The sequence below is a fragment of the Lycium barbarum genome, chromosome 4, assembly GCF_019175385.1.
Source record: "Lycium barbarum isolate Lr01 chromosome 4, ASM1917538v2, whole genome shotgun sequence".
Lineage (NCBI taxonomy): Eukaryota > Viridiplantae > Streptophyta > Magnoliopsida > Solanales > Solanaceae > Lycium > Lycium barbarum.
In genome coordinates, this window is record NC_083340.1 from 21,433,832 (window position 1) to 21,452,587 (window position 18,756).

At 34.9% G+C, this 18,756-nt stretch overlaps 1 protein-coding gene across 1 annotated transcript; it reads left to right on the top strand.

Moving 5' to 3' along the window:
* Positions 1–13,570: 13,570 nt before the first annotated feature.
* LOC132635526 (polyphenol oxidase E, chloroplastic-like) lies at positions 13,571–15,585 on the top strand. The gene has a single exon (XM_060351960.1). The coding sequence runs from the start codon at positions 13,586–13,588 to the stop codon at positions 15,368–15,370; it is 1,785 nt and encodes a 594-aa protein (XP_060207943.1). The 5' UTR covers positions 13,571–13,585; the 3' UTR covers positions 15,371–15,585.
* The last annotated feature ends 3,171 nt before the right edge of the window (positions 15,586–18,756 follow it).

The following is an 18,756-nucleotide window of genomic DNA, read 5'->3' on the forward strand; positions in this document are numbered from 1 at the left end:
TATTCTTGACTAGCCAACTGATGTTTGAATTTTTTTGTCAAATATTCTTGACTACAAAAGATCTTATATTTTTCATCCATGAAGTCCATAAAGCTTGGCAGGTCAAAGAATCGAATTTTGCTTCCATTCTTTGATCTTAAGAGCATTATCTTCCGTTAATAACCAAAGTGATCTCCACAAAGCTAATTCAAGCCGCCGGAACCCAACCCCCCACGCGGAATTTCAAGACGAATCCAAGCCAACAAAAATCAACCTCAAATTCCAACCACAGCTCTGTCAATTTGCCAAAAACAACAGCGATACCGTAGCGAATTTTGAAGAACCCTTCGCATCTGGTATGATTCAGCCCAAAATTTTCATTGCAGCGGCCGGCGACATCCGATCTGGTGGAATTTTTTATGGGTTTGATGAGAAAAAAATGAATGGATGAAGAAATTAAGTTGTAGAGAAGTGTGATGAGAAACAAATAAAGTAGAAGACATGGAAAATGGGGCGTGAAAAAGAAAAAGTCTGAGGGAGGGGAACGAAGAAAGGGACGGGGGGTGGGGCGTGATGAAGAAGAACAAGTGTGGGGTGAGAGGAAATGAAGAAGACAAGGGCGGGTGAGGGTGGGGTTTAAATAATTTAGTGGGTAGAAATTTAATGTAAAAACATATATAACAATAAAAAGAAAAGGACAAAACGAAAAAACGGTGAAAAAGAGTGGAAAGAAAAAACAAATTAATTAGATCTATGTGGCAGCTGACGTGGCAGCATGTGTAAAACACCGTCTATCACAAAATTGGTTTTGTGTTTCCAATGGTGTATTAGTACCACTTAAATTATGTTGAGGTGTGTAATAGGTCGCATGTATAGTTGAAGTGTGAACTCGATATTTTGGGTATAGTTTAAGTGTCATTTGATGTATTTTGCCCTACTATTAGCCTGTTTGGCCAAGCTTATTTTTCCCCCAAAAGTACTTATTTTTTCAATAAGTGCTTATTTTAAAAAAAGTGAGGTGTTTGGCCAAGCTTTTGGGAGAAAATAAGTACTTTTGGGGAGTAGCAGAAGTAGTTTTTCAGAAGCTAAAAAAAACAGCTTTTGCCCAAAAGCACTTTTTTGAAAAGTACTTTTGAGAAAAATACACATAGAAACACTTTTTAAAAGTTTGGCCAAACACTAATTACTGCTCAAAAGTACTTTTTAAATTAAATTGGTCAAACACAAACTGCTTTTAGCCAAAAGTACTTTTTTGAAAAGTACTTTTGAAAAAAATGTTTTTTAAAATAAGTTGTTTTTAGAAGTTTGGTCAAACAGGTTATATATATGATAAAGATAGCTACTACTATAATACTATGATAATTCAAATTCTTTACGGTATGATAAAAAGTTACTAATGCGAACTTGCTAATATCCTTTTATGTAGGGGTGTCAAATGTAGTACAGATATTAGTAACCCGCTCAACTAGCCCAGAATTTTATAGATTGGACTCGAGATAATTTAATAATGGGCTATGTCTTAACTCATTCTTTGTGCATTTGACTTTGATAAATATATATGGTAGGGTCTGCCTGACCCCACCAGGAAGGTGACTTAATTTTTTTTTTTTTAAAAAAAAAAGAGTCTCGAACTTAGCCCTGTTTCTGTGATCAATTCAACCCGCTTTCTAAAGCAATTTCATATGCGCAAAGATAAGATTGGACAATTGTTCTCTTTAGCTTGCATTGACATTTTCACTGGATATATGTGAAATTGGAAAGAGAAATAAGTTTGTTTACCAATTCGAATAAGTTTTGAACTGATTTTTTGTTATGATATACTATCCTAATATGCTTGAAATATCTAGTATGTTATCTTACAATTTCTTTGTATTTCATTTCATTCTCTTGTTTTTGTTACCAGAGGTCCTATTTTCTTTACTGTTTTTTTTAATCACCTAATTTATGGAAATAACATATCAAAGTTATTGCTTTTTGATTCAGAAAATAAAAACAAAATACCTATTTTGCATGCCGTCATATTAAAAATTAATTTTAAGATAATAAGTCTTATATCCATTTAACCCTCCCGATAAGAAAATGTAAAAGCCAAACTTATATAATTTTGACGTGATTAATAAACTATCCACCTTGCGCCGATTATATTGGTTAAACTTAAGAACATGCAATAGCCAATATGGCTGACACATGTTGGGAAAATTGCATGCATTCCATATGCCAAATTATTCGTTAAATGAGTCACAAAATTATGCGATTGGTCCCATTTTATATTTAACTATAAAGTCTATATCATTTTACTCTACAAGGAGCTGCACCTTAATGAAAAGCTAGTACAAATCTGGGCTAATTTTATGGGTTGATTGCCATTAGTCATGGATTATAACATTGTGCTAATAATATTTAATGAAGCAGGTCAAATTGGACAGGTCATGAACCAACCCGACTTTGCCTTGAGACTTATATTTTTTTTTTTTACTTTTCAAGGCAAACTTTTAATTATGCCTTAAGGAAAAGTTTCGCCTTATGGGCATACTTTTAGTTATGCTTTAACTAAAAGTGTGCCCCATAAAATATAACTAAAAGCATGCCCCATAAGACAGAATTTTTCCTTAAGGCATTACTAAAAGTTTGCCTTAAGGAAAAGTTCTGCTTTATGAGGCATACTTTTGGTTATGCCTTAATTAAAAGTCTGTCTCATAAGGCATAGTTCCTTAAGGAAAAGTTTTGCCCCATAAGGCATAACTAAACTATGCCTTGAGGAAAAGTTATGCCCCCTCCAGCATAACTTTAGTTTTTGCTTAAGGACTTTATGCCGGATCCGGCATACAATCCTTAAGGAAAAACTAAAGTTATGCCGGAGGGGGCAGACTTTGCCTTGAGACACACATATATATATATATTTATTTATTTATTTATTTTTATTTTTATTACTTTTCAAGACAAACTTTTAATTATGCCTTAAGGAAAAGTTCCGCCTTATGGGGCATACTTTTAGTTATGCCTTAACTAAAAGTGTGCCCCATAAAATATAACTAAAAGTTCTGCCTTATGAGGCATACTTTTGGTTATGTCTTAATTAAAAGTCTGCCCCGTAAGGCATAGTTCCTTAAGGAAAAGTTTTACCCCATAAGGCATAACTAAACTATGCCTTGAGGAAAAGTTATGCCTGTTATACCCCATTTTAAACGAGTTAAAGTGGGAGTACAACATATTGGTGATTCCTATTTTGTTTATTTTAAGGAGTCGACACCTAATTAATTTTAAAGGTGAATTAGGGCACCTAAATATTAACTAAGACAAAGTCAAACTAAACCTCTGTTAATAGTCTGCTTAATCAGCGTGATTCTAGGTAAGGGTTCTAGATTATTCTAAAGGGAAGGGGTTAGGCATCCTTTAGAATCCGTTAACTACGGTTATCCGGTCAAACTTAGGTTGATTAATTAGGGCTAAATATAGTGCTTAAATTTTAAGAAAATGGCTTGTAAAGTTACTAAGGTTTTAAAAGGAAAATATAGTACACTGTTTAAAATAAGACTTAGAAATATGCTAAGGCTTAAAATAAAATGCTATTTAAGACAAAACTTGTAGGATAATTTACACAAAAAGAGGCTTCAAATGCTATTTAAAAATAAACTATAAATATTGCGCAGGCTTTAAATAATAATGTTATTTAGAGAATGAAATTCGCAAAATATAATGATTTGTGTATAAGTAGAAGCTTTTAAGAGAAGACTTAGCCAATTTAAACTTAGAATAAAATTATATTGTATGAATATAGTAGTGTAGAAAATCTAGACTTATTTTATGAATAGGATGCAAAAGTAGATGAGTTTTCTTTCTCTTTTACTAACTTTATTTAAATATATTCGGCTTAAAAATATGTATAATTTGACAAATCTTAAAAAAAATGTTTATAAAATGCACTTGAGTTTATATTTGCGTATTAGTGACGTTAATTTTCTAAGATAGTAATAATAAATCATGATTCCTTAGCTAGAAATATGTAGTCATGCTTTTGAAAATCAATTATTCTAATGAAGACAAATACTATAAGTAAAATAAAAGAGGATGAAACTTATGGAATTAATCGTTAATTTTCCTTAAATTAACTACCCGTTATTAAAACTAATTCCCATACTAATCCCCTTATAATTCATCTAAGCTAAGTAAAACAACAATAAAATAAAGTGTTAGTCAACAACATGAGATTAAATGCACAAAATAAAATGGAGGAGTAAATGTAGTTAAATGGACTCAGCCCATTTTTTAGGACTGCTGCAATCGGAACTGCTGGTGGGAGTAGGCTCAGCTCACATTTAAAAAAAAAAAAAACTGCTGTGTTCAGGGCTGTTGTTGGGCTTTAGCCCAATAATAATATTTTTATATATGGATTGCTGCGGATGGCTGACTCGAGAAAGAGGTAATGTTGGGCTTTAGCCCAACACCGAATGCGAAGGAAGACGAGTCCCTCAGACTTGTGTGCGATGGTCATGCATAAAAAGAAAGATAAGGATTAGTACTAAATCAATAAATACGACTAAACATGTACAATGTAGATTCAAAACAGACCAGGGGATTATGTATATGCTATGTATATTTGAGTATATTCAGTGTATACACATTCATAAGGATACTTAGAAGGCTAATATTGGAAAGCTCTTGCTCCCATCTTTCCAATGTTGCGCAAGTTCCAAGGGATTTCATGAATCCCAGGCATGGCTAACATTGGGGAGGGTTCAAGCTTAATCCATAATGACCCGCTAATATCCTTATCAATGTATTGGCTCGGATATACTAATCGTATACATACATATGCATAACCAACCGAACATGCTGGCAATAATCACAAAAAAAATCGAGTAAACAGCAAACCCAAACAGGCCCCCAAATCTGATCTTACACTCTTAAAACTTTCACGAGACTAAGGGCAGGAAGACAGCAAACCAATATTCCATTGGATATTTACTAAGTATAGCAATCTATGAGCAACTTAATGACTTTAAATTAACACAGTGGACTGCCTCTGGTTAATATATCAACAGTTTCCAAACAAGCAAAAATGAATTGATATGTGTAAACTGGACAAAACTAAATAACATTCTTGACATGCAACTAATGTTTCAACATCAATCAGTCAATGACACACCCTTAAGACACACATAGAATTCCTTAAGATATGTTTCACGTAGACAGAATGAGGGATTTGAACGTACAGTCCCCCTTAAACTTGTTTAGAACAGGTGTTTATCAACTATTTTAACTGAACGACCATGTGACCTTGTGCAGCTACCAACAGTTGCATGACACCCCTAATAGGACAGACAGAATTCCAATGATATCCTTCTAAGCTAAATGGTCCACCTAGTAGTTCATACATGAACACATGATTTTGATGTAAGTAAAATGGATATGAGCCATATGCATAGGCTACCCTCATGAGACAACCCAATCCTATTAAATGATACTCTTAGCTAAACATACGACATACGAATTTGTTCAAATGAAATGTGCACAATATAGCCAAATAAGTTGTAAACCTTTGAACATGCGTTATTAATCATTCAAGCCTACAAGTCAGCCTTAAACAAACATAGAGATGTACTTGATTTATATAGAACTCTCCTAAGCTAACTTAAGCTTGACTAACCATAAAAGAAACTGAAATTTGTGAGCGGGTGGTATAAACATGTGACTGATCCTTTACAAAAAGAACTTGCAACAACATCATTTTAATTTAGATTGAAGATGGCATGTATATAGCTAGGCAGCGGTTGATTAGCAGACCAAACATTCGCATCAAATAGGCATGATTAATCCAAACTAAACATGATTGGCCAGTTACTGAAATGTAGTCATGGTCATTTATATACTAACTAAACATGAGTGAAGATTTATTATAATGCAAACCACGAGACAACCAGCCACAGGGGATTCAACTATATCAAGATGTTTAGCAGGATAAGAACCGAAATCAAACTAAACTAGCTAACACCTTACGCTCAGTTAAAGTATATTAGTCTAAACTAACTTATCAGGCATCTTTAACTAAAAATGGAAACTATACTAAGGCTAACATACAAGTATATTTCACCATTAAACATACCTATTTAAACAGGTTAAACCAATTTAACACAGGAACGTGTATAATGCTACTAAACTATTAAGCTGAAATTAAATCAACTGAAGTGGCAAACACATGAACACATAGACACCTAGCAATTACCAAAACCTGAAATTAAGCTAATTAAGGAAAGGTTGTTTACCTTTTTCGAGTGCAGCAAAATGGGTGGGATGTTATAACCCGTATTTTCGCGTATTCGGGAAAATCCGAAATGATTGTGATTTGTAAGGAACAAGGTCATATGTTGATTTGAATTCACATAGGTGTGTGTTGTTCATGAAAAATATTAGTGTGGAAACACGGGGGAAGGCCAAGGGCAAAAATTGGAATTTTGGAAATTAGTTTCGGGAATTACAAAATGAGAATTTTCATTAATTGGGCTCAAAATAAAAGAAAAAAAATGAGGCCCAAGAGATGGGGTGGCCGGCCAACATGGCCAAGCCCATTTGACTCTAATTAATTTTTCCATGTGCTAATAATACATATTAGTCTTTGACTCATAAGAAGATTCAAGAAGTGAGATAAGGAGAGAAAGCAAGAATAAGAGCAAGCCTTAAGGGCCATTCGGCCAAGGCAAGGGGAAAATCACCCCTCCAAACTTCGATCTAAAAATTGTTGTCTTGTGGTTTTACCACTAATTCAAGGGTCCTCTACAACATGGTGCAATTGTTTGGGAAGAAAGAGCCCTTGTTTCTTCAATATGACAACATGTTTGAGTGAAGAAGATTGGAGAAAAAGGTAAGAATTCATTCCATGTTATTATGTTATGAAGGTTTGTTTGTGTTGTAGTATATGGAAATGAGTAGAATTCATGAAAACATGGTTGCAAAGTGGGTGTGTATGAATATATGTGGCCGTGTATGTGCATGGTTGTGTAGTTAAGATGTGTTGAATTTTATGTTGTATTCTAGTTGTGTGTATGATGGAATTCATATTGAGAATGAAAGTTGAATGAATTTGATGGAAGATGGAAAATGTATATGTGGTCGTGTGGTGTTTGAGGTTTGGAATGAGAATGAATTAATTTGGTTTGACATGTTAGTTGTGTTATTGTGATGCTTGCAATGCAAATGAAGATGAAATGATATAAGTTTGCATCGAAATGGAATGTAGAAGTTTACGTCGTTTTAGTATGATTTTGTGACATTATGAAAATGGAGTTGTTAAGGTGCAAATTATGATGATTGTTGATGAATTTGGGATATGGAAGCATGTTATGAATAAGTAAGTTAAAGATTAGAAGTTTTGAATGAATTATGACTTGGGTGGAAAGTTGTATATTTTGTATATCGTATGAATATTTTGTACAAATGATATGAAATGTTTTCAAATTATATTGTGATGATCTTGGTTAAAGATGAATGTGAAATCCTTGAGATTTGTTTGGAGATTTGAAATTTGAAATGGAAGTATTGCTTTATGTAGAAAAGAAGAATATTGACGTTAAAACCATTTTGATGTGATTCGTGATAACTTTGGTATTGTGGGTTGTGTTGTTGATATATATTGGGCCGAGCTAAGCCTCGAGGAGGTTATATGTATAGGGGAAGTGCTGCCGAAATTTCGGTAGACAAATATGAAGTTAAGTGCATTCTTAAATCTTGAAATTCCTAATTGGTAACAATGACCAATTGCAGATTTTGAACGAAACGGGAATCGAGTTTGAACGAGCGTAAGAAGTGATAAAGGTATGTAAGGCTACCCACTCCTTCTTTTGGCATGTCTTAGGTATGCTAGGTCGATATCGGAGCCCCGGGAGCAATCCTGTTCCTCGAAATCCGAATTAGAAAATGCACACTATTCATTCAATCGAATTGAACCTTAAAGATCTTATTTTGGTTGGAAAGTAACCAAACGTCTGAAACTTATGCAAACGTAGTCGGATCACTTCGAAATCTTTATGTATGATCCCATAGACCCCAAATGTCCGTGATTCATGTCCACCACCTCGACTTGACCCGAGGTGGGCCCGCTAACCCCGAGATGCCTTTGTTTGCTCTATTAGGCTCTCTTTTTGTAAAATTTTGATAAGGGACCTTTGTTTATGAAATTGTCTATTATAAAATAATGTTTCGATTACCACAATATGCTAAACTATATTTTGGGCCATAAATACCATTTCGGGAACGCTTTTGTGAAATGAACTCCGTACTAACTAATTGTTCGACTACTTTGACTAAGGTGTTGACTTATGATTTTATTAAGTTTCAAAGAATGTTTGGACATACAAATTGCATTGTTTGCTCACGACTTCGCTCGTGCCTATTATTATGATATTGTTCACCGGTCCCCGGGCCAGTTATTGATCATGCGTACTATGACAATTCGGTCGTATGCCCTTTTGTTGACATAAGTATTCTGGCATAGGTGTTGGGATATAAGTACTCCGCTAGAAGTATTCTGATATAAGTATTCGGATGTGGATATTCTGTTCGAGTAATCCGTTACGAATATTCGGATAGTACGTTCGATTACCCCAACAGTTTTTATAAAATGCTTTGACGCGAAAAGAAAAATGATTTCAGATGTTTTGTGTTGATACAATCCATCGTGCCATCCAAAAAGTTATGTATGTACACTATGACTACTGTCCGATTCCTTAAACTGATCCGTCGATTGAAATCTGTTTTGAAATGTTCGTAACGATTCTGTGGTAAAAGTGTCCGTAAATTTTACATATCAATTCTGATCGTTCCGGAATATGTTTATAATCCTCAAATGTCAATAAGTATTCGTATCTATCGAGTCTAAAAATATGTGCATCTGGTTTCTCACTACTCCGTTCGTGCAAGCCTTAGCATGTCTATTCACTGAGCCGGGCCGGGATATGTTGTCGTGCGCTGTCCCCCTACGTTGCCTACGGTTTTCTGAAATAAAACCGTGAGGGGTGGTCTGGGCTGAGCTCGATCCCCAAAGCAGACAGTATCTGCGCTACGTAATCTGATACCAGGCAGACGCGTTGGGAGTATACTGGGCAGACCTCGAGCTCCCGAGACTGATCCGTGACCCGTGTACTGGGCAGAGCTCGAGCGGGAAAAACGGGCAGTTTCTGCATGGGATGACCACTGTATTGGGTCGAGCTCGAGGTGGCATACCCCTTGTAGACGAGTGTTCTGATATGATATGATATGATCTGATCTGATATACTCCGGCTATACGCCGCCTGGTACGACCCGTTTATGTATGGTGTGACCACTGTACTGGGCTGAGCTCGAGGTGGCACAATCCTTGTAAACATCATATGATTCACAGGTTGCAACGTCTGATTCGATACGCAACGGCGTCCTGATATGGCATATGACTATAATGTGCACTATGTGTGATCTGCGTCTGGAAAGTAAGTTCTGAAACTCTGTACGTTTGGCAACCCTTCTGACAGGTTATATCGGTTTATATGATATGTGATGATCTGTATGACCTGGGCCTGGGAAGTGAGTGATTTTGATATTCTGGACCATATACTTATTCTTGTACCGCTTGTTTCGATTATAGTTCTGATTTTTGTGTTCCTTGCTTTACATACTCAGTATATATTCCGTACTGACCCCCTTTCTTTGGGGGGATGCGTTTCATGCCCGCAGGTACAGACGCTTATTGTGGTGATCCGCCAGCCTAGGGTACACAGTCTGCTGCTTGGAGTGCTCCTTTGATCCGGAGCCCATACTTTTGGTACAGAACCTTTTGTTGTATATGGTTTCGTGTTTATGATTACTTTTGGGTACGGCGGGGCCCTGTCCCGTCATATGATTCTGTTGTCTGTATTAGAGGCCTGTAGACATGTATGTGGGTCATGGGTCGTGTTTGGTCAGTGATGTTTGTCTGGTTTGTGCCCAGTTTGCCCCTACGCTACGTTAATATGATCGATCTATGTTTTATGATATAAATAATGGATTAAATGATATGTTTATAAATTGGGACGCATGAGATTCATAACATGTAGACACAAGTGAGATTTGGTTGGTAAGTATATACGAGTGTCCACGTCGGACACTAGTCGCGGCCTACGGGGTTGGGTCGTGACATGAGGGATCTTTGATATACCCTCGAAACAGCTACGACCTCCGAGTTTGCGTAGACTCGGATGTGAAACAGTAACATTAGCAAAAAAATGAGAATAAAACAAATGATTCGACGCTTCGAATATCAAAAATAGTGAGTTAACATTTTAGGGGAAATTGAGGCGGCTAGAACTAATATTTCTTAAGGGGATTTGGGCGGCTAAACGAACTCTAATTTTAGGGAATTTCTGGATGACTCGAAAACTTCTCTTTTTTTTTAGAGGATTCAAGGCAACTGACCAGATCTCCCCTCAAAACGACTGGAAAACGATTATTTATAGGAGGGATTTCTAGGGTTTTTCTTGGGTTTGAAAATTTGGGCGGGATTTTAAAACAAAAATTCAAATCAAGTCAACACTTGTGCTAAATCTGAACGTTGGAGAGCTTTTTTTTATGACATCGATCAGAAAACCGAAGAAGAAAGAGACAAAGACTCATTAAGATTTTGTACCCGACAAATCAAAAGGGCTGATAAAGTAGGATTCGAACTTACAAAGGACAAGAAACCATTAAAGCTTCAGATCAACACAAGAAACCAGGAAAAGGAATGAAATGCCTCTTCAACGTTAACCCCCTGACGGAGCTTTAATTACCTTTCCCGAACTGACCATGCGAGGTCTGTGAGGGTGGAAAGGGCTCTGCGGATTTGCCGCTCATCGAAGGAGAGAGAGAGAGAAGAGAGGGGGGGGGGGGGGTGTGGCGCTGGGTGGTGAATGGAAATGAAGAACCCTAGTGGTTCATTAGGTTGAATAAGGCGGGTCGGATCCGGATAGTGGGTTGAGTGGAAACGGGTAATGGGCTGCGAAATTTAAAGTATGGGCTGGTTATTGGATTGAATGTGGGCTAGTCGGATGAAAATAATGGTTAAATTGATTTGGTGAATTAAAGAATGGGCTGATTGTAAATGGACAGAATTAATATGGACTGAATGAAATAAACAAATTGGGCTTCTAAATTTAAATAAAAGATGTAGTTTAATTATCTACATTCTAACGTGCACTAAAATATTACCTAACATAAAAATATGTAACTATTGGCGCTCAGATAAAAATGATGTCGTAATAGCCGTGCAATAATATTTGAAAGTCAATACTAAATAAGCGCTATTATTTGATTGCGCGAAAATAAATGCAATGCGTGTGCATAGGATGGTAAAAATGCTGAAATGTGAATTATAATAATACTGGTAATAATAATAACAAAATAATAATAATAATAATAATAATAATAATAATAGTAATAATAATGGTAATGACGGTAATAATAAAAAAATAACAATAGCTAGTGACTACAATAGAATAATGAAATGCCGGTATTAATAAAAGCTAATAATTATAGTAAAAATATAAATAATTATTTCTTAAGTTGCCAAAAATATTAGAAGCGTAAATAGATATTTCGGAGGAGAGGCGGGACAAAATTGGGTGTCAACAATGCCCCCTCTGGCATAACTTTAGTTTTTCCTTAAGGACTTTATGCCGGATCCGGCATACACTCCCTCCAGCCCTGTCTTGCGAAATTATTTTTTTATTTTATGCCTGAGCGGGGGTTCGAACCCAGAACCTCAGGTATCCAAGCTAAGAATAAAATTTAAAGACCACAAATATGAGGGGTAAAATTTAAAGACAGCAAATATAAGGGACAAAATTTAAAGACCACCCCAAAAGAATGGCAATTCTGTGAATTGCCCCTATTTTAACCTCTCCACTTTCAATCCAGCCCACCCATTTAATACCCCTACTTTTATAGGTGTGCTAAAACTAAGAGGAAAAACAGAAATTTCTTAGAAGGGTGAGTCACATTCTTTTGAGTGGAAACACTAACTGCAATCTTGAAAATGATAACGAAGAAAGATATTCTAGGATAACTCTAATGTTCTTGTAATAAAGTATCAATATTTTGATCTACAGGATTGATCAGTCACAGTACCACCTTTATACAAGAGGTGTTAAATCGATTCTCGTTTGCTGAAAAATTACAACTACTATTACACAAGCAAATAGAATTAGGGATTTAGTGGTGTAATGTTAAGAGGTATTTGATCGGGGATGTTGGGATTTGTGAAAAGAAACACCTTATTAGGTTCATGACCAATTGGATCTTGACACTATATATGTTGAATCCTATTATCATTTTCGTATATTTACTTCTTTATATTTTAATTTCCCGTAGTGAAAAAAACTTCTACCGAAATCCTCAAACACTTCAATTATCTTTCTGTGCATTCATTTCCAACAATTTCAACATGTACAACGAAGCTCTAGATCTCCATGTCCAAAGGGGAAACCACATGGACATATATCCTGACTAATAGTTTATTTAATTGATAAAGAGTATTTGGTGTGCAAGTATCCATAAGATCTACGCCAATATTATTATCAAAATTTTCTTTCTGTTTAGAAAAGTACTACATTTGATTCGTCTACTATAGATCTCCTAACAATAAAAACCCAATGATGTAAAATTAAAATTGGTAAAAACTTATCCCACCCGGAGTTTACACCAGACCAATAAATAAATGACACTTGTCACTTATTTTAACTTCAATTTTAGTACTTAACTATAGTTAACTATCATGTGTTTTGGACATGATCTTAATGTAAAAAGTACCTAATATTTTGCTATTCTCACTTGTCCTCTTAGCGGCAACGTCAATTGAGTCGATCAGTGCCTCACTGGTATCTTCTTGTCCTTTTAATGCCACTAACAACATCTCAAAGTCAAAGGTCATCACTAGTCATTTCTTTTTTCCTCTTCACAGACCATTGCGATATAATTTTTTTCCTTCTGATGTAATTATCATTAGCATAATAAACATTTTTAACCTTAACCAAAAAAAATACACTTATCTCTATATATCCTCAGTACACATCAAAAGATTAACACATACAAAAAATCTTCACAAAATTGTACTTGACATTTTCGTCATGCAAGATTTTCTATTCAAAATGAACTAGATATACTCATTAGTATTATAATTCTTTCTAGCACATATTATAAGCTCTTAATCAGAACTTTCAATCACGCGGTAATTTTGAAATTATGCCTTTTGATTTCTAATGGACGAATGACGAAATATTTTCAAATCACAAGAACTAAAAGAGGGACAATGTTGATAGTAACTCTAAGCTTTCTGACATTACAGTTATGATTTTAGTTTCTTTTTAAATTATCTATTTATTAAAAGTAGAATTCCTAATAAATTTTAGTTAGTCAACTATGGTTAATTTAACTAAATTAAGTATAAACACTCGGATAAATTTTTACCATTAAGATTTTCCCCAACTTATTATCCTTAAATCTCCCACCTACCACGTGCAGGTAGGTGAGCCTCTCAACTTGCTCCATGTGGGGTATATTTTATTGGGTGCTAACATACTATATAAAGCAAGGTGGAACACTAAGAATCTTCAGCCAAAACTTAGCTATGGCAAGTGTGTGCAATAGTACAACCCTCAACACTCCCTTTACTTCATCCACAAAGTCATCTTCTTTAGCTTCCACTCCTAAGCCCTCTCAACTTTTCCTGCATGGGAAACGTAACCAAACCTTCAAAGTGTCATGCAAGGTTTCAAACAATGACCAAAACCAAAACGTTGAAACAAATTCAGTTGATAGGAGAAATATGCTTCTTGGTTTAGGAGGTCTCTATGGTGTTGCTAATGCAGTGCCATTGGCATCAGCTGCTCCTGTACCAGCCCCTGATCTCAAATCTTGTAGTAAAGCCGAGATAAATCCTGGTGGTCCAGAAGTACCCTATCTTTGTTGCCCTCCTAAGCCAGATGATTTGGACAAAGTTCCATATTACAAGTTCCCTTCAATGACCAAGCTCCGTATCCGTCCGCCTGCTCATGCTGCAGATGAGGAGTATATTGCCAAGTACAAACTGGCCACTAGCCGAATGAGGGAACTTGACACAAACCCTAATGACCCTCGTGGGTTCAAGCAACAAGCCAATATCCATTGTGCTTATTGCAACGGTGCTTACATGATTGATGGCAAAAAGTTACAAGTTCATGAATCATGGCTTTTCTTCCCATTCCATAGGTGGTACTTGTACTTCTATGAGAGAATCTTGGGATCCCTTATCGATGATCCAACTTTTGGTTTGCCATATTGGAACTGGGACCATCCAAAGGGCATGCGTTTGCCTCCCATGTTCGATGTTCCAGGCTCTTCCCTTTACGACGAAAGGCGTAACCCACACGTCCGTAACGGAACCATAATCGATCTTGGTTCTTTCGGCGAGGAAACCAAAACCACTCAACTCCAGACGATGACGAATAACTTAACTCATATGTATCGTCAAATGATAACTAATTCTCCATGCCCGATGCTCTTCTTCGGTGCGCGTTACGTTAAGGGAACTGATCCCAACCCAGGTCAGGGAACAATTGAAAATATCCCTCATACTCCTGTCCACATTTGGACTGGTACAGTGCGAGGTTCAGATTTGGGTAATGGCGTCAAGTCAAACGGTGAGAATATGGGTAATTTCTACTCAGCTGGTTTGGACCCGGTTTTCTATTGCCACCATGGCAATGTGGATCGGATGTGGAATGAATGGAAACAAACAGGAGGAAAAAGAAGGGATCTCACAGACAAAGATTGGTTGAATTCAGAGTTCTTTTTCTACGACGAAAACCAAAACCCATGGCGTGTGAGAGTCCGAGACTGTTTGGACACTAAAAAGATGGGATACGATTACGCACCAATGCCCACCCCGTGGCGTAACTTTAAGCCAGTAAGAAAGACCACAACAGGGAAAGTGAATACAGGTTCACTTCCACCAACCAGCAAGGCATTCCCAGTCGCTAAGCTTGACAAAGCCATTTCCTTTTCCATCAATAGGCCGGCTTCGTCAAGGACTCAAAAGGAGAAAAATGAACAAGAGGAGATGCTAACATTCAATGGTGTTAAGTATGATGATAGGGAATATATAAGGTTTGATGTGTTCCTCAACGCAGACAAGACTGTGAATGCGAATGAGCTTGACAAGGTTGAGTTTGCAGGGAGCTACACCAGCTTGCCACACGTTCACGCAAATCATGATTCCTCTTCCGAGGGTGTTCCTTTCCAGCTGGCAATCACTGAACTGTTGGAGGACATTGGCTTGGAAGATGAAGATACTATTGCGGTAACTGTGGTTCCAAAGGCAGGTGGCGAAACCATCTCCATTCAAGGTGCGGAGATCAAGCTTGTGGGTTGTTAAGTCCTGGTTTGGGAGCTAATTAGTAGCTATTGAATCTGCTGAGATTACACTTGAAGCTTGTTGATCGATGATGGTCTCTGCAAGTTTCCTTATTGTGTTTTTTTAATGGTCTCGATTTGCATTTCTATGTTACTTTTCATGTTGAAATCAGCTTGATGCTGGATTTCCTCGTTGTTATTTATGAATAAATCAGTACCATACTGGTGTTATAATTATGTTTCTCTCTCTCTATATATATATATATATTATTCCATCTTTATATGATAAAGGTAGCTTCTATTATATGATAACTCAAATTCCTTTCAGTATAATTAGAAGTTACTTTAGGATTGTAGTAATTACATGAACTTGTTAATATCCTTTTATAGGTGCTAAAACTAATAGGAAGAACGGAAATTCCTTAAAAGTGTGAGTCACATTCTTTTGAGTGAAAAAAACTACTGCAATCTTGAAAATGATAACGAAGAAAGATTTCGGAAGGGGGAACCACAGTTATATATCGGATCCTCATGATTAAGACTTTTCCATTAGGGTATTAAAAAACGTGTGGGGTAATGGATGGTTTGGATAATAAAGGAGCAGTTGATATAGCTTATGATTTTAATTAAAAATGTGTATGCACGGTTGTGGGGTTATGGCTAAACTTTACCCTTTTAAAAAAAAAAAAAAAAAATTGATACTCCAGGATATATTCGGTCAAAGCTGAGTGATTGTATTATTAGAAAAATTAATTTGATATTCTAAGATAACCCTCAAGTTGCTTTATAAAAGTACCAATGTTGACTTGTTTTGATCTATAAAATCGATTTGGCAAGCAGCCAGCCACCCTTATACAAGAGGATGTTAATGGATACTCGTTTGCTACAAAGTTACAATTACTATTACACAAGGAGCAAAAGAATTAGGGATTGCCGTGTATTGTTATGAGGTACTAATCGGGTATATTGGATTTGTGAAAAGCTACACGATCAATTAGATCATGACACTATATAGATGAATGTCGTCGACATTTTTATGTGTTTACTTCTTTATATTTTAATTTTTTTTAGTGAAATTTTTGGCTATTACGAGAATCCAAGAATACTTCAATTATCTGTCTATGCTTTTTTTCCAAAAAAAAATTGAAAAAAAATCTGTCTATGCTTTCATTTCCAGTAATCTTAACAGGTACAACGAAGCTCTCCGTGTACAAGGGGGCAACCACATGGACATCCTGACTAACACTATTTTCTTTAGACTTCATCGATGAAGAATATTGGCGTGCAAATAGCCAAAAGATCTACACCAATGTTATTACCAAAACAATCATTCTGTTTAGACAAGTACCATTTGATTCGTCTAATATTAGATCTCCTAAGAATAAAAACTCAATGATACACTATTAAAAATTCCCTCCACTTACTATTAAAGCTGTTAACCGGTTCCAACCGGAACCGGACCGGTAACCGGTTAAGGAACCGGTCGATTCCGGTTAAAAAACCGGAACCGCTTAACCGGTTCCGGTTTACTGGTTTGAAACTCCAAACCGGAACCGGTCCGGTTTGGAGTGGTTAAAATCATTTTTTGTTTTTGTTTTTTGTATTATATATATATATATATATATATATATATATATATATATATATATATATATATATAGTATTTATTAGTATATTGTAGGTATATTTACATATGTTATACAACTTTATAATTAAAGTTTAAATATTTACTGACTAACAGCCTAACAGCAAGTCAGCAATACAGAATAGTGCTTTTCGTATACATATATATGTATAACTTACATATACTTATATATATGTATAACTTAATATATATACTTATATATATGTACTATATACTCTATATACTTATATATATGTATAACTTAATATATATACTATATATATGTATATATATGTACTATATACTATATATACTTATATATAGGTATAACTTAATATATATACTATATATACATATATACTATATATACTATATATATTTATATACTATATATACTTATATATGTGTATAACTTAATATATATACTATATATACTTATATATATGTACTATATACTATATATACTTACTTATATACTATATATACTATATATACTATTTTTTCTATATATACTATATATACTTATATATGTTTAAGTATACTATATAACTTAATATATATACTATATATATTTATATACTATATATATATATGTATATATATGTACTATATACTATATATACTTATATATAGGTATAACTTAATATATATACTATATATACATATATACTATAACTTAATATATATACTATATATATGTATAACTTAATATATATACTAAATATATGTATAACTTAATATATATACTATATATATGTACTATATACTATATATACTTATATATAGGTATAACTTAATATATATACTATATATATGTATAACTTAATATATATACTAAATATATACATATATACTATATATACTTAATATATATACTATATATATTTATATTCTATATATACTATATATACTTATATATGTGTATAACTTAATATATATACTATATATACTATATATCCTTTTTTTTTTTATTATTATTTTCACCGGTTTAACCGGTCCGGTTCCGGTTCCGGTTTTCAAAATATTAAAACCGGACCGGTAAACATTTACACGGTTAACCGGAACCGGTTAACCGGTTCTACCGGTTCCGGTTCCGGTTCCGATTCCGGTTTAACCGGTCCGGTTACCAGTTAAAACCGGTTAGCCCGAACCGGTTGCCACCTTTACTTACTATCCTTAATCTCCCACCGACCACGTTCCGAATTTATTTTGGAGCGTGGTGGTAGGTGAGCCTCTTAACTTACTGGTGTTACAATTATGTTACTCTCTCTCTCTATTTTCTTCCAACTTAAGGTGGATGTAGCCTTTGGATACCGGCTTAATCTGAACTAAATATTTTTGACGTGAAATATAAATTTATGTGTAAAAATTAATAAAAATTGCAACAAATAGTAGAATGAACCTATAACTTTAATTATATAATGAATTCAATGGTAAAAGCTTTAAGAATTAAAACCATATTGCTTAAAATCCTAGACTTGCCTCTCAATTTAAATAGGAAAAGTAAAAAGTAAAAAGTAAACCAAGAGATTTAATTGCCAGTTAAAAAATTTACAAGTTAGAGGCTCCTACTTGCACTCAGTGGCAGAGCTAGTAAGAGTCGAGGGCTATCGAATTACACTTTATATACAAGGTAAAAATTATTTTTTATGTATCTATAGTAACATTGAACCCCTTGGCTTCTTCTTTTGTCAGCTTCTTTATATTTTTGAACCTTCTTTATTTAAATTCTGACTCCGCCACTACTTGCACTGTTCTTGAAAAAATACGCTTTTTAAATATTA

Excerpts from the sequence above, each read along its gene's own strand:
- LOC132635526 (XM_060351960.1), top strand. The coding sequence starts at position 13,586 with ATGGCAAGTGTGTGCAATAGTACAACCCTCAACACTCCCTTTACTTCA.